The 16,203-nt window shown below is 41.1% G+C and overlaps 2 protein-coding genes across 2 annotated transcripts in view; one reads left to right on the top strand and one right to left on the bottom strand.

Annotated features, from left to right (window-relative positions):
- Positions 1-2,514: 2,514 nt before the first annotated feature.
- On the bottom strand, positions 2,515-6,285 carry LOC124119192 (mitochondrial import inner membrane translocase subunit Tim9-like). Its single transcript, XM_046481629.2, has 4 exons — positions 6,204-6,285; positions 4,886-4,960; positions 4,003-4,098; positions 2,515-3,619 (listed from the first exon to the last, which is right to left on the bottom strand). The coding sequence occupies exons 2-4, from the start codon at positions 4,940-4,942 to the stop codon at positions 3,485-3,487; spliced, it is 288 nt and encodes a 95-aa protein (XP_046337585.2). The 5' UTR covers positions 4,943-4,960; positions 6,204-6,285; the 3' UTR covers positions 2,515-3,484.
- Positions 6,286-6,514: 229 nt separating this feature from the next.
- LOC124119183 (TALPID3 protein-like) overlaps positions 6,515-16,203 on the top strand; it is a 142,731-nt gene continuing 133,042 nt past the window's right edge. Inside the window, exons 1-8 of the mRNA XM_048388547.1 lie at positions 6,515-6,590; positions 7,735-8,763; positions 10,055-10,233; positions 11,493-11,629; positions 12,840-13,011; positions 13,548-13,742; positions 15,620-15,932; positions 16,070-16,190. Coding sequence (XP_048244504.1) covers positions 7,815-8,763; positions 10,055-10,233; positions 11,493-11,629; positions 12,840-13,011; positions 13,548-13,742; positions 15,620-15,932; positions 16,070-16,190 — 2,066 coding nt within the window. The 5' untranslated portion in view covers positions 6,515-6,590; positions 7,735-7,814. The remainder of the gene's footprint in view (positions 6,591-7,734; positions 8,764-10,054; positions 10,234-11,492; positions 11,630-12,839; positions 13,012-13,547; positions 13,743-15,619; positions 15,933-16,069; positions 16,191-16,203) is intronic.

Genomic DNA, 16,203 nt, shown 5'->3' with positions numbered 1-16,203 from the left:
TGGGGAATCGAACTTAGGGTAAATACCATTTTTCAAACTGAGTCTGTTTTGAAATAAAATCTTGTTTAAGTTTTTAAAGTTTGGAAATATATGATATAGATGTAACTTACAACACTGCAAATTGTATATACACACAACTTCACACAGTAATAAAGACGGGTGATATTTCAATACATCTTGTTTTTCCCCATTTAGTCGATACCTGGCCCGTGAAGATCCGGTGTAGAATAGGTCTTCAACAACACATGCTCGCCGTAAAAGGCGACTATGCTTGTCTTAAGAGGCGACTAACGGGATCGGGTGGTCAGACTCGCTGACTTGGTTGATGCATGTCATCGTATCCAAATTGCGTGGATCGATGCCCATGATGTCAATCACTGGATTGTCTGGTCCAGAATCGATTATTTACAGACCGCCGTCATAAAGCCGGAATATTGCTGAGTGCGGCGTTATAAAAAAACAAAAACAAAAGTCGTTACCTTGTCCAAATGTGATTTTTAAAAAACCGCTGATTTAAGACCACGAGTTAGGTGTTAGGTTCCTACACTGATGTATGCACAGCCAGGCAAAACACTGGAACACGTGGAGACCTCTGTGTAGATGTTGACATACAGATGACCGCTTGTGTGTTGAAAAACAGATTCTGAAAAGACGTATTGTCATCTCATCTAGGTATTCTTATATTGTTGCTGTTGGTGACATGTTCGGTGATGTGAGTATTGGCAACTATCAGATGGTTAGAGCCGGTCATTGAATAACGAAGACCAATACATCGGTGAAGACCTGGTGTCAAGTACCCACGGTTTCGCAGATATCATGTCCAGTAATATTGCTATACTGAACAGTATCCGTGACAGCCCGATCACCATTGCATTCCACTATTATGACAAACAAGAAGTACTGAAGACCTGTATTCCGATATGTGCCAGAGACTCGAATGTGTTCGGAAGAAACTGGCCAAATGTTTTACCAAAACCTTAACACTGACCTTGACCTTGGACGAATCGTGACCAAAAACTTGTCAAAGCTTTGTTCGTTTGTTGTTTAAGGCCATTCAGCAATATGACATCGGCCTACAAATATTCAATTCTGGACCAGACAATCCAGTGCGTGTTTCTTATTACGAGCATGATCCACACCCTCTGGGTGAGATGACATCCAATCAGCCAATTCACACAGTCTGACCTGATCCCTTTGGTCGCCTCTTACAAACAGCATAAGTAGTTGGGGACCTGTTCTGACCAGGAACCAGGGCCCCATTTTATAGCTTGTTTAATTATGAGATTATTAATACACTCGATAAAGTGTCACCAATGTTGAGGACCTAGTTTTCTTTTCCTTTGACCTTCTCGTGCCTAGCCAAAGGAATAACCCAGGGTCACTTAGAAGATGTCCATGGAAGGACATCGTTTTGTGAAAATAATCTCCACAAAACAGACAGAAGAAAATCACTGATGGTGGCAGTCAAGTTCCAAGCAAACCTTAAAGCAGTTCTGTAGCTGCAAACAACTGTATATCACAGGGGGTACACTCCCGAGGTTTTGTAAAAGAAAACAGTCATCAGATGCATAAATGAGTTTATAAATGTTGCTTAATGCTTCAACTTATACATAACAGGTGGTCATGCTCGCTGACTTGGTTGATGCATGTCATAGTTTCCCAATTGCGTGGGTCGATGCTCATGATGTCAATCACTGGATTGTCTGGTCCAGACTTGATTATTTACAGACTGCCGTCATATAGCTGGAATATTGCTGAGTGCGGTGTTAAACAACAAACAAGCAAAAAAAACAACAAAACCATAACTGATTCTGGACCAGACAAACCTGTGGTTGACATCATGAACAACTCCCCATGCCTTATAGTAACAACACACAATCAACTAAGTCACCAAGCCTGACAACCATTGTAGTCTCCCTCCTTTAACCACAGGTGGGGATCAGTGCTCTCCAGGCATCAACAAGGGGAAAATAATAACAGATGCTGAATGGTGGGTGAGGTGAAATGGGGTTTAATGTTGCCTCAAAGAATATTGCACTTATATAGCGATGACTGTGTGTGTCTGTGAGTCTGCTTGTACTAGTCTTGACTGATGCCGATTTTATAGTGCTACCCCACCGAGATACCTTGCCTCAGTTTAACAAGGATACATAACAAACACTATACCAACTCCATGTTTTATTCCCTTAATGCCAGGCACCAGATTGGTCAACAAGTACGTTTGTTTAACGTCCACTCGTATGACATGGTTGAAGATCGAAACCACAAACCTCCACTATCCCAGCAGACGCTCTATCCACTGGACCATGGAGGTGGTAGATGCTGAATGGAGTATTAGTAAATGTATGATATCCACATGTACTGACTTTTCTCGATACACATTGTACCCTGAACATTCTTAATTAGCATGTGAGGACATGAGTGGTTTCTTTGCTGCATTTTATCATGTCTCTGACACAACACCTGTTCTTGTTTGCATGTTTATTTATGACAAATAATGACAACTAATAACAGTTTCTGATAATCAGCAATTTTATTCTTATTACATGTATTTGTCTTGGACAAAACAATTGGACACATGAAGTATGTTACATTTGACATGTTTGCACACAGAAATATATGTGAAAATGTTATCACACTTTTCTATCCAAACATTAAAATTATGATAAATGCATCCGTACACTATCCATTCACACACCTATAAAGCACCATCACACAAATTTCCCATGTTGCACTGCTCCCTGGCTTCCACCTACATCGGCCACCGGCATGCAGGTTTCTCAAACTGGTCAATGCCACGTACTTAGAATGATTATTCCACCATAAATGACACTCATGGGATATTCTCAAACAGTGTAACAGCAGATATTTTCAAAGCATTATATAAAAAAAAAATTGGCCAAATAGATAATTTTGGCAATATTCCAGCAATATCACGGCGGGGGACACCAGAAATAGGCTTCACACATTGTACCCATGTCGGGAATCGAACTTGGGTCTTTGGCGTGACGAGCGAACGCTTTAACCACTAGGCTACCCGACTGCCCCTCAGAACATTTTGAATTGTTTGTCACAGCGCTGTGACAAAATACAGCAACAACCAATTGCATTTGCCAATATGTAAACCATGCTCCCATCACCATTACTCGTAAATGTTGTAAGGGTAATAAGTGCCTTGTTGAGAGACTTATTCTGACAAAGAGTGGTCTAAAGGACCGGAAACGAACCAGCCAGGAAAACAATTTTGCAGGAACTAGTCTTCCTTTTTATTTAAGAGTGTTTCTAAATTCATTATAAAACACAAAGCTAACAATATCAAAACAGTCAATATTTGGATATGACTGATCCATAAAGTTATGAAGTCCTAAATTCTCAGATGCAATGTCTTTCCCATGGATGAATAATCAGGCGGATGCAATATAGGTGGAACATAGACCTGCATCCTTCAACACAGTTATCTCCCCTTCAGGCTGCTGTTGCCTCATCAGTTGCCACCAGATGCCATCTGTGTCATGGTAGATCCTCCGTCAGAGTGCGTCATCTGATACTCCTGGAAGCGCTGTGAGATCCGCTGCGTCAGCTTCAGATACTTCTCCAAGCAGTTTGTTGAACAGCTACTCTGATAGGAGAAACAAGTAATTATCGTAAGAAATAGGGCTTACTGACGTTTTTACAAATATTCCAGCCACATCACATCTGAGAGAGAACAGAAACAAGACTTCACATACTATGCCCACATGGAGAAACAAAACTTGTCTTCAATATGACAAACCAAAACTTTACCCACCCGGCTACCCCACCTCCACCAGACTAGCCCACACTAAATGCCGACTTAATTTCTTAAAGCTATTTATTAATTTATTCAATGGCATCACAATTATGTACATTTTTCAAAAAATCTGTGAACTGAGACAGTTATCCTTGTTAACTATTTAAAAGATATGTTCTTGTTGAACCATGTCGACATTGTCACTTTCTGCCATTGATGACGATCACGCCTACCTCTCCGTCCAGCACCTTCCTGGTGGTAAAGTCATTAACACAATCCTGGAAACACTGCTCAGAAAGTTTGTTGTAGGAAGACAAGAATTCCCGGAACTGTCAAAAATAAGAATAATGCCAGGGTCAAACTTGCCTATAAGTTGCATCAAACAGAAGATGGTACATGACAATATATTGACAATAAAACAACATTGGAAGCTTCTAACAAGTATCCCCATGATCCCATATCTACCTTGTTAACCATGTTAACATGCATGCAAACATATCAAATATGCTTAGGTTAATACAAAAATTGAACATATTTGCCAAGATTACAATTTAAAGTAGCCTCATAAAAATGTTATGCATGTTTAGATATACCATGTATACAGTAAACTATGTTTATAACGAACACGCTTATAACGAACTGACCGATATGACAAACATATTTTTAAATCCCGAAACATTTGTTGCATATATATTGTTTATATGCTAATAAAGAACTACAGTTATTACAAACTAAAATTAGTGGTCCCTGTGAGTTCATTATAACCGTAGCTTACTGTTGTAGTATACTAATTAGTATGACAAAATAAAAACCTTTCACGTGTCTCGAAAGGAAATTAGTTTGAAGAAAAAGACATTCATTTCACCTGCCAATTATCAGAAGTGGTCCCTTTGAGTTTGTTATAACCATAGTTTACTGTAGTAGTATACTAATTAATATGACCAAATATAAACCTTTCACATGTCTCAAAAGGAAATAGGTTTGAAGAAAAAGACATTCATTTCACCTGCCAATTATCAGAAGTAACCCAGATTGTTCCTTGAAGTTTGAAATTTATTGAAATTGAAATACTGATTTATTTTTTAATGCTAATATAATACTATGGAGCAAACTGACCTGTTTAACTGTGCTCTCGGGATCCAATTGAGGGAAACCGCCAGGGGCTGCTGCCATCTCGATCAAGACTAGTAACTGAAAGTCATCATGTGAACAATATCTTATTGCTGAAGCCACAGTTAAAGTTGTAAACATCAATGACCTTCGTCACTTTAATGCTGTTGGCACATGTTTAGTGGTAAACTGCTTGCTTGCAATATCATGCTAGTTTCAAATGTAATTTGCTAGCATAGTGAGTGAGTTGGGTTTAACGCCGCTTTTAACATTATTCCAGTTATATCACAGCGTGTCAGCTTAATATGGGTGGAAAGCCCGAAGTGATGCAGGTCTCAGACGTTTACCACTTCAGTGAAACCCACGAGCATGGGTATGGTGCTGACAAACCTAGAAACATAATCGGGGCGAACCGGGATTCGAACCCACAATCATTGGTTTCTGGCGTGCCCAAGGGACGCAACTCTGCACAGCAAATCGCGGCACCTTAGACGACTGGGCCACCCGTACCCCCTGCTAGCATAGAAATGTACAAGTAGTCAAATGTACAAACATGGCCTAATGTTGTTTAGCTGTGGTTACCGTATTCTCTCATCTGCTTATTCCACGTTCACTTTCGATGAACGATGAAACAGAGCATGCATATTTGGAGGTAAGTGATTAACTTGATAAGGAAGAGATTGGTTTGAAGATTTTTAAATCATGAAATGATATATAGCCAATCAAAGATGTAGTAGTGCAATGTAAATCAGACAGCACAAATCTGCCAACTTTTCTTACGGGATGATATTAAACAGGGAATGGATGGGGGGAGAGGGGTCTACAGTAACACCAGTGAAATGTTGTATGACATGTTATCAAAACATGGGTGTCATAGGACAAAGATTAACCTGACATAACCATGAAAGAGACACTGAAGATGTCACCCCTATTCACATTCATAACCCAGAACAACTCATACACACCTTACATTGACACTGTAGAGAAGATAAATATTTTTAGATATTATGGGATGTTGCAACTTTCGTAATATTTTCAAGTTTAATACATATACACCATTTAAAATGCACAATAAGATAACTCTTTTATTGTTACGATTGCGCAAGTGTAATCAGTGATAACGCAATGTGTTGGAACTTGGAGCGTCTGCTTCCAACTGATCTGATCAGTGATCAGGACCGCCAGAGGTCATTATCATTCGGTCGGTTGTAAACATTACTTTGGTACCTATTTAATTTTGGTCACTCGACGCCATGAAGAGTTAGGTATGGGAAGATACCTACACCAAAAATACTTATTTAAAGTAGTTCGAGTTACAAAATACCTTCAATAAAGTCAAAGAAAACAAACATCAACACATGTTACGGCATGCAGCTGAAACTACCGGAAATAGGATAGTTAGAAAAGAATTTGTAATGTCGTGTTTCATTGGCTGCCATGGCAAGTCGTAAACTATAGTTTACATAATTAAGCTGGTGTTAGTAGGAATGGTTATGTTTATTTCATATATGATATACAGAGCCCATAACATTATATATAGATGTGACGTTATGCTAAAGTTATCATCGTGACCAATTACGACACTGCCGTATATGAAAGTAATAGCCAATCACAGTTACTTTAACAAAACGCATACATAGTTTACAAACATGGCCGCAAAAGAGAGGCAAATATAAGTCAATGAGAAAATTTTATGGATTACATCTCAGTGGCAAGTATTATTTCTTACTATTCTTGTTTTTTTTGTACTCTGACACTTAAATGACTTAAGGCTACTTAATGTATGAGGCACTCAAACCCGAAATTAATAGAATTTATGGCTGTGAACATTGTTTACTCGTTTCCCATAGGCCTCGACTGGAGTGGTAACCGATGTCAAAATTGTCACGGTCTCATATGAATATGTTGATGTCAACGCCTTGACAATTCTCCAAACCATAGAATGATGCACCTGTTAAAAAGGGAAACAAATGGTCTATGTTAGGACTAGTCTTGTATTTTTGTTGGGGGAGATATCGGTCTTAGGACTGTGCATCATATTTTGCTTCCTACTCTGTCCGTAGCTCTGTGTGGCGGCAAGTCAATGTCAAAATAAGAATAGTTGGTCATGTTTATAGGGAGCAGTACAGAGATATGTTACCACAGTTTCATATCAGCCTAAGACTATGCTGACGGTGATGTTTATGATGTGGGTGGAACTTAAACATTGTCTCTTTATAATCATGGCAATCATTAATTGCTAGATTGATACATATCATAACATTTGAGTTAGCCTTTAAACAAAGTCGTGTCTTAATGACTTGAATCATACTTACTAGGACTTCCATGAGTGTCAGGTGGCCTCAGCCAAGCCAAAATCTTTTCCTTTGAAAGTCTACCTCTCTCGGTCAAGATCTGACAAAAATCTAGGCAGGTGAACCCTGAACAAACTTTGACTGCTGAACAGAATGAAGGATGGATGGGTATTTGAGCCAATCTGATGTCAGCTTGTAAAGAGTATTTGCTAAAGTAATTCTGTATTCTGTCAACAGGATCCAGTGTCAGTGGATTCTGCTTGGTATATCTCTTTAAGTACTCTGCCCTGGACTATTTTGAATCTGAACAAAAGAAAACCCAAACAAAACTCAAATGTTATTGTTCACTCAATAGTGTACACTGTCGGATGTAGAAGCACTCTGAAACAAAATTTGGAATATGATATATTCACAGCATAACCCTGCCATTATATTATCCATTCACAATTGTTCCACTAATGACACACTTTAAAACAGTTTTCCTATGGACATCATATCATTTTATATCATCTCAAATTTGAAGTTTCTGCCTTAAAAATTTGTCTGTTTATCTGTTTGCAGGGATGTATCATGCCAGTTACATCAAATCATAATTTTGAAAATGAAACGGTCAAGATTCCAAGGCAGATGATTTGCTAACAATGGAGGTTGAAAACAATATGAATGTTCATGACACACACAGCAGCATCTTGGAGTTACTGTCTGTGACAGATGCTGCTGTGCGTGCTCTGGACAAGTCGACCAAGTCACAGGGATCTGAGAAATCACGAGATTCACATGATGGTTCACCTGCTTCTCAAAGATCTGTGAGCAGCAAGGCATCTTCCGACCTGGACAAATCCAAAACTTTGTTGCGTAGTAAAGACCTCTCTGAACACTTGCAGACTGAAAGTGGCATTGGCAGATCACAGCCTGTGTCTGGTGACAGGAGAGGTATAGAAACAGGTGGGAAGAACGCTGCACTTGGAAATGAATCTGACAACAGTACCACAGCCAGTGATGTCCTCATAAGTTCAACTCTGGCTGACCCAAATGACAGGGCTAACAGAAGTTTGAATACTAGCATAGCATCAACACATTCAGCTCGGAACTTGGACAACTTCAACACCTCTGGAGCTCAGAAGGTGAAGGTGTCAAGGAAGCAGCTGAGAGAGATCATCTCACCTCGAGAGTCAGAATGTGGACCACCACTTGTGTCGAGGCAGCAAGAAGCACCATCAAGACCTCCAGCAACTTCCTCAGCCTACTCACGCTCAAACTCTGACATGTCAGCAGCATCTAAGATACAGAGTGGGAAACATACATCTACTGAATCAACGCCGTCGGACAAAGTGAAAACTTCCAGACCTGCTTCTAATGTGTCAGTGCCCTCAAGTAAAGTTATCTCGCGTCCCTTTCCCAGTGCACACTGGAGTGGTCAGGAAGGGAAGACCCGGCCTTCCCACAGTAGTTCCGACAAGGTCCTGCAGGAGGACAGGACAAAGCTTCCTGTGGAGAAACACTTCCCTGCCTCAAGTGGAGAGCGTATTGTCAATGTCAGTCTGACATCACAGCCCTCAGACGATGGGACATTGAAAACAGGAAGTGCAGGTGGGAATATCATCAAACATTATTTTTCATTTTTCAAAGTAACTGTTAACTCTTGTAACTTGCAAAAATCCAGTAATGATAGTTGTCATTGGCTAGTTGGATTTGAGGGCTATAATCAGTTTTACTACAAATTAGAACTGAATAAAACTGATAGAAAATGAAAATATGGAAAACGTTTTTGCCTTGTTGAAGCAGGACAAGCATCAAACTCTGGGGACCAGTGAAATAAGGTCTCCACTAGTCTTCTTGACTAATCTAAGACTGACAATGTCAAACATATGTCATCACCATGTTTATGATCATTGTACATGTTAATGTAATGAGTGAGTGAGTGAGTTGGGTTTAATGCCGCTTTTAACAGTATTCCAGTCATATCACGGCGTGTCAGCTTAATGTGGGAGAAAAACCCGAAGTGATGCAGGTCTCAGACATTTATCACTTCGGTGAAACCCATGAGCACGGGTATGGTGCTGACAAACCTAGAAACATAATTGGGGCGAACCGGGATTTGAACCCACAATCATAGGTTTCTGGCATGCCCAAGGGACGCAACTCTGCACAGCGAATCGTGGCGCCTTAGACAACTGGGCCACCCGTGCCCCCTAATGTAATGAAGAGACCTGATTCAAATAAGATTCCAAACTGTCAGATTCAACATGGGATCAGATTAAACATGTTAAAGTGATTTTTGGAGGATTTTCGAGAAATAACATTTTTCACTTCCTGCTAGCCTTAGTTGCTTTGTCAAATGTTAAATAAGTTAAATTTATTCAGAGGGCTTGTTAGATTTGGAGCTTTTTATAGAAGTTTTTAATGGTGTGTCCTTACCATAGTGTACATTTTAAGTTGTATGTTCCACAAATCAGTTGTACATGTTGCATTCATTACAAATTTTAGGAAATTTTATTCAAAATGGCGTGATGGATTAACTGTAGTCATATGAAAGACTAACGGGATCGGTTGGTCAGGCTCAGTGACTTGGTTGATGCATGTCATTGTATCCAAATTGCATGGATCGACAAATGATCGATGCTCATGATGTCATCCACTGGATTGTCTGGTCCAGACGGGATTATTTACAGACCACCGTCATATAGCTGGAATATTGCTGAGTGCGGCGTTTAACTACAAACAATACTTACATATTTTAGGAAATATATACTATTCAAAATGGCGTGACGGATTAACTTTAGAATCGTGTGTTCTTGCCAGGTCTGACACTTAAAATCTCTTGCATTGAAATACTTTGTGTTACTGCATGGTTTAACAGCTCCGTGTGATATGTCATCAGGTAATGTGAGCAGTTCCACAGCCAGCTCCCAGCCCGAGATTGTCACTGTCCCAGAGAGGATTGTGACAGTGTCAGCAACAAACATCTCTACAGGAACATCATCTGACGACTCAGTGGACACTGGAGCACATGCAGGAGGGAAAGGTCATGTGACCTCACGATTTTTGGCACTTAATAAGGTGAGAAAAAACAAGCAACAGGGGAGATAACCCATGACTGCTACACTCATGCATGTGCTGCAGCAGTTGATTTTGTTTATGGTGGAACACATGGAAGAGGTTTAAGTCATGTGAACTCACAATTTCTGGCCCTTAATAACATGTAATGTCAGATGCATTGTTTAAATTTTTTGTGGTAATAGAGTTATGTCCCTTGGCATAATCAGCCTGAAGTTATCTCAAAAACATCCTATCGTTATCATATACCGTATATCCCTGTGTATAAGGCAAGTTTTTCGTAAGCCTAGTTAGTTACAACATAGTTAATTGGTGATTAAATTACTCACCATTGTCTCTTATATGTTATTACTTCATAAATGAATTTTATTTTATGGGCACCAATTTGGTGTCGTACCATGTAAACACAAAATGGCAACATTTGCTGGAGTTACACACACGACCAATCATCGTAGAAAAAACAATGCAAGATAAACATATTTTTATTGCATATATAAGGTTTGTGCACACACTTGTGATGTGCTTCATTCAAGGTCACTTTATACACGGAGTATAGGATTTTGGGTTGATTTTGAAGGCGTGTACAGGGGGGTGGGGTCGCTTTATACACAGCGATATACGGTATATGGCAATGACCATGGGATTTACAATGTAATTATCAAGGCAACAAGTGAGCCTTTGTTTATAATATTTAGAGATTGCAAACAGTTATCCTTGTTATATTTTCTAGATGTGAGTGAGTGAGTATATTTTTGCGCTGCTTTTAGCAATATTCCAGTAATATCAAGTAGGGGGACAGAAATGGGCTCCACACATTGTACCCAAGTAGGGAATCGAACCTGGGCCTTCGGGGTGATGAGTGAACACTTTTACCACTAGGCTACCCCACCACTCCTTTTTCTAGAAATGACAAATTCAGCTGCCTTTGTTTTTGGACTTTCACTCCTGTTTTCATAGAGATGAATATTTGCTGACATAACATAATTACAGAAATACAATTCTTTTCAGCCTGGTAGATCTTAATTCATATGTTCAATTGTAGATGTGTACAAAGTTTATGAAATTCAATTCACAAGCTCTATACACATAAGTAAATGAATGCTTTTATAGGTGGCGCTTTCAGCTTCAAATGGCCCCCTCGGGCCATCCTTGATGTGTTTTGTATGGATATTATTATTATAGAAGGGTTTTCTCCATGGTTTTTTTTCATGAGTTCAAATTTCTATACTTTGTTTTTTATCTGACCTTTGTTGTGCTCGTAGTTGAACGGTCTACGCCAGGGAGCTCTGACCCACCATGATACAGAGGCGGGGCAGCATGGAGGGAAGGGTGACGTCTTCATCTCCGAGTTCAGGCTGACAGACAAACAGAGGATGGCCAAGGAGGCTTTAGGGAAAAGGTGATGTGTACCCAACTCTACTTGTCTCGTCTCACATGGTACTAACTGTGAGGTACTGGTGTCTAAACGGCAGTCAGTCAGGTCACTATTTAATTAGATTCTACCAATCAGCCTGGGATCTGTTCCACAATGCGATCCTAGCCCAAAATGATCGAGAACCTATGTTAAAGTATTGGCGTTATGGTCACCTTAGCGCTAAGATCGCTTTGTGCAATGGGCCCCTCGACCAGACAAACCAGTGATTGATAGCATGGGGAATGATCCATGCTGTGATGTTCTGAAACATTCAACCGTGCAGGGATAGAAACGTCCACAAGTCCGTTAGTCTGAGACTAGGGAAAAATCTAGAACTAGTTGTTTTCTCACCAAATCTAGTTATTTTATATAACCACAAGTCTAGAACGACATCAGACTAGTTGGATACGACCATTGCTGTCTACCCCTGCTAAGTCACAAGATGCACTGGTAACCCCCAATCCATTCTCATTAAAATCAGATCTTAGTTTTCGCTACTGCTAAACAGAGATCTGAGGACATCCCATTACGGATCACGTCAGAACGACCTTTCGTGAATTTTGACCGACCAATGAAATGACTGACAAGAAATCGACATTGGCCAATCAGATGGCAGCTTTCTCGAGCTTTACGGCACTTGTTTCAAACTGGCGACTACGCTTCAAAACATATTTTGACGTATCCTCGATTAAACATTTTAAAACTAATAAGAAGAACATTCTGGAATGGCTTATAGATGGCCTAGATTGTATGGATATAATCATAAAACCCGTAACTGTCGTTCGGAATTCCCCATGTTAAATATATGGTGGCTGCATGATAAGAAAACACATTCCGACTGTCACTTTCATGATCTCGTAAGCGACACTCTGATTGGTTGGATGAAAGGTCGTTCTGAAGTGACCCGTAATGGGATGTCCTCAGATCTTTGTTTAGTGATAGCGAGAACTTAGATCTGATTTTAATGAGATTGCCCCCCAATCTGATTTTGGATAGGTCATCAAGCAGGGGGTACTGGGTAAGTGCCCTGGTTTCTCCATGGGATAATAAGCCTGATTTGGGTTGATAGCAAACCTCATCTTGCAAATGGTTTAATTAATGATGATGCATGGAACGGGGAAGTTATTGTTGTTTGTGTTCTGTCTCGTACCGAGGGAAGATGGTGCTTTACTAACTCATGTTCATCCCGTTACAGGAGTGAGCAGATCGGACCAGTGAGGCGGATGGTGCAGCCGAAGTTTGTCGTCAAACACAACTCGGCACCCTCCCAGGGGGAGAAACAAGAGACTGGGGAGAAGACGTCGGAGTGCATCACTGCCGCTGTAGCTGCCACTGCCGCCGTAGCTGCAGCCCAACCATTCATTAAGGTGGGTTCTCACCCTGGTAATACACTTTTAAATGTCATTAGACAATCGATCCTTCAGTGTTCATTCTCGAGCATGACACATCTATTTCAGTTCTGACTCGAGAAGTTTTATGTATGTGTCAGAACTAGGCTGCAGTTATGATTGGCTTGCGTTAACATGGGTAAAGCTCTCTCTACCATGTGTGTAGGCAAGTTGGATCACAGAAACAAAATAAAAGGGTGGCAAGGATTTTAAAGCATATTTTATAAAATTAATCCAAAACAATTATGGAAGTAGACAGGTCTGCTAGTGTCCGCTGGGATTGACCATTTAATCAAAGAAAGGTAGTTGTCTGTGTCTTTGGCTGTTTTTAAAGTGCCCCCTCACCATTTTGGGCCACCAGAATGAACACTGACTCCTCCAAAAGTTGTAACTGCCTGAGAACTAACCGTTATTTGTCTTTCAGCCATATTTCCTATTTAGGAACATGGAACAAACTAAATATGTATTTTCCAATTTTCTTCTTAGTGTTAATGTCCTCTATCATTTGACTTCAGGCTCAGTATGAGCTGGAGGACAAGATATCTCAGCTGATGAACCGCATCACCGAGCTCCAGAAGGTGGAGACGAAGGTGGCTCCCCCTAGTGAGGAGAGTAGCCGTGTGGCGGAGCTGGAGAGACAGGTGTCGGACCTGACGGAGAAGAGGATTGACCATCTGGAGAAGCTGCAACAGCAGCAACTGGAGATGCAGGTGCAGCAAGTTTCTAACAATTCCTCGATATCACAGCCATGTTCCACAAATGTCTTTATCGCTTAGATGAACGCAACTCCTGGGGAGTATGTGATCCACATAACCATCTCATTCTGCCAGGGGGCGGCACGGGTGCCCAAGTCGTCTAAGGCGCCGCGATTCGCTGTGCAGAGTTGCATCCCTTGGGCACGCCAGAAACCTATGATTGTGGGTTCGAATCCCGGTTTCGCCCTGATTATGTTTCTAGGTTTGTCAGCACCATACCCGTGCTCATGGGTTTCACCGAAGTGGTAAACGTCTGAGACCTGCATCACTTCGGGCTTTCCTCCCATGCTGCGATATAACTGGAATACTGTTAAAAGCGGCATCAAACCCAACTCACTCACTAATTCTGCCAGGTACCCATTTGCTTCTATGTGAACAGAGCCAAAAATTGGTTTGGAGAAACAACATGTGTTTCAGTGTGGGGCGAGATCAAATCCTGACCAGCACTAAGGACACCTGTGAAGATCTGCATTCGAATTGGTCTTCAGCAATCCATTTCTTGTCTTAAGAGGCGACTGACTGCATGCCGTAAGAGGTGTCTAACGAAATCAGGTGGTCATTCTCGCTGACTTGGTTGATGCATGTCATCGTATTCCAATTGCATAGATTGTTGCTCATGGTGTCAATCACTGGATTGTCTGGTCCAGACACGATTATTTACAGACCGCCGTCATATAGCATGAATATTGCAGAGTGCGGTGTCAAGCAAACAAACAAACAAACAAATCTGAAGAGGAATGTTAGTCCTGTATGGTCTCCAATCCTCATACTCTCTGTCACCAGCTTTGCTTAACTTCATCTGACGGGGTAGAACAGGTCTTCGGGAACCCATGCTTGCAGTAAAAGGCGACTTTGCTTGTTGTAAGAGGCGACTAACGGGATTGATGCTCATGATGTCAATCACTGGATTGTCTGGTCCAAACTAGATTATTTATAGACCGCTGTCATATAGCTTGACTATTGTTGAGTGCAGCGTTAAACAACAAACAAACAAATAAACAAAAACTTCATCTGACATTCACTGTTTGTCCTTGTACACACAGAATTTTTCACTTAGATATGTAGAGACAAATTCAAAATGAACTTTTATTATCCCTTCCATTAACAGATGATGGTTCCTTTTACTCTCATATAAGAAGTTATATTTTATCAGACATAAGATTAATTTTGAAGACCACACACTCAAAGTGTAGAATTAGGTGTCAAGATAAGCAGATTGTTATGTGGAGGCTTCAAGTGTTCAGGTTCTTGTCATTGTATCTGTTAAGATTCTTGTTAAGATTCATACATTGTGGGGACGGTGGGGTAGCCTTGTGGTTAAAGCATTTGCTCGTCACACTAAAGACTCAGGTTCGATTCCCCACATGGGTACTTTGTGTGAAGCCCATTTCTGGTGTCACCCACTGTGATATTGCTGGAATATTGCTAAAAGCGGCGTAAAACCAAACTCACTCATACTTCATGTACTTATGGCTTGAAAAAAATGTTATTTAACAAGTAGAGTATTCCTGTGCTGAAATTAGTCCAGAGAATTTCCAGGCTTTCCCATTCAGTCAGATTGCAGTACACTCTCTCCTTTGTTTTACAGTAGATGTAATATTAGTCACTTGTTTTCTACAAATACCGTATTTTCTTGACTATAGTGCGCACCCATGTATAATGTGCACCCCCCTCTAGCGGATTCAATATTTTGTAAGTGTCTACCAGCAAAGCTATAGCCTTGTGATTCTGTGAAATGAAACACTGCTCATGCTGTCGGACACTACCAACATGGCCAGGATGGCCAAGGCATTGGTGTTCTCAATCAACTTCATTCACGTTTTCTTTGTCAGGCTAAACTGTTCATGTCTGAGGGCTATAGAGCTGGTCAGCCTCAGAGACGAGGCACTCGCACCCCACCACCGACAGCTGGCACCGCCCGATCATCTCCGACCTCAGGGGCACGCACACCGGAAAAGTCCAAAAAAGCCTTCAGCAAGTCTAAGCTGTATGTGCCAGCTAAAAGTCGCAGTGACCAGAGTTTTCGGAGTCAGTCGGAGAAGTATCAGTCGGAGACAGAGGAATTGCGGACCTCCCCCTTGGACACCCCCGCACCCAGGACGCGTCCCCCGAAGCCGGCAATATACGAGTCACAACCACAAAAAAGTAGGATATTTTTTAAGATGACATCACTTGTTTTGTTAACTTGAAATCACAACCTGCTTTCCAAACAAGTTATACCCAGGCTTGTTGTACTTACTGACAATGCAGTTCACATTCACATGTGTATGTCCTTGCTCTAGATCGTGGCCTGTTGGAAGAGATCCTCGCCGGCCAGGATTCCCCTGACCGGAGCTCCCTCTACTCCGCCCGCCTGGCCCACAGCCCTCCCACCAAGCTGGCCCGTGATGTGGAGACCTCAAGGTAATTGTCTTTG

The sequence above is a fragment of the Haliotis rufescens genome, unplaced genomic scaffold, assembly GCF_023055435.1.
Source record: "Haliotis rufescens isolate VD_foot unplaced genomic scaffold, xgHalRufe1.0.p SCAF_73, whole genome shotgun sequence".
Taxonomy (NCBI): Eukaryota; Metazoa; Mollusca; class Gastropoda; order Lepetellida; family Haliotidae; genus Haliotis; species Haliotis rufescens.
This window is presented reverse-complemented; position numbering and strand designations above follow the sequence as displayed.

Excerpts from the sequence above, each read along its gene's own strand:
- LOC124119192 (XM_046481629.2), bottom strand. The coding sequence starts at position 4,942 with ATGGCAGCAGCCCCTGGCGGTTTCCCTCAATTGGATCCCGAGAGCACA. Across the intron at positions 4,099-4,885 it reads CCGAGAGCACAGTTAAACAG|TTCCGGGAATTCTTGTCTTC; the intron begins GTCAGTTTGCTC and ends TATTTTTGACAG. Across the intron at positions 3,620-4,002 it reads GGAAGGTGCTGGACGGAGAG|AGTAGCTGTTCAACAAACTG; the intron begins GTAGGCGTGATC and ends TTCTCCTATCAG.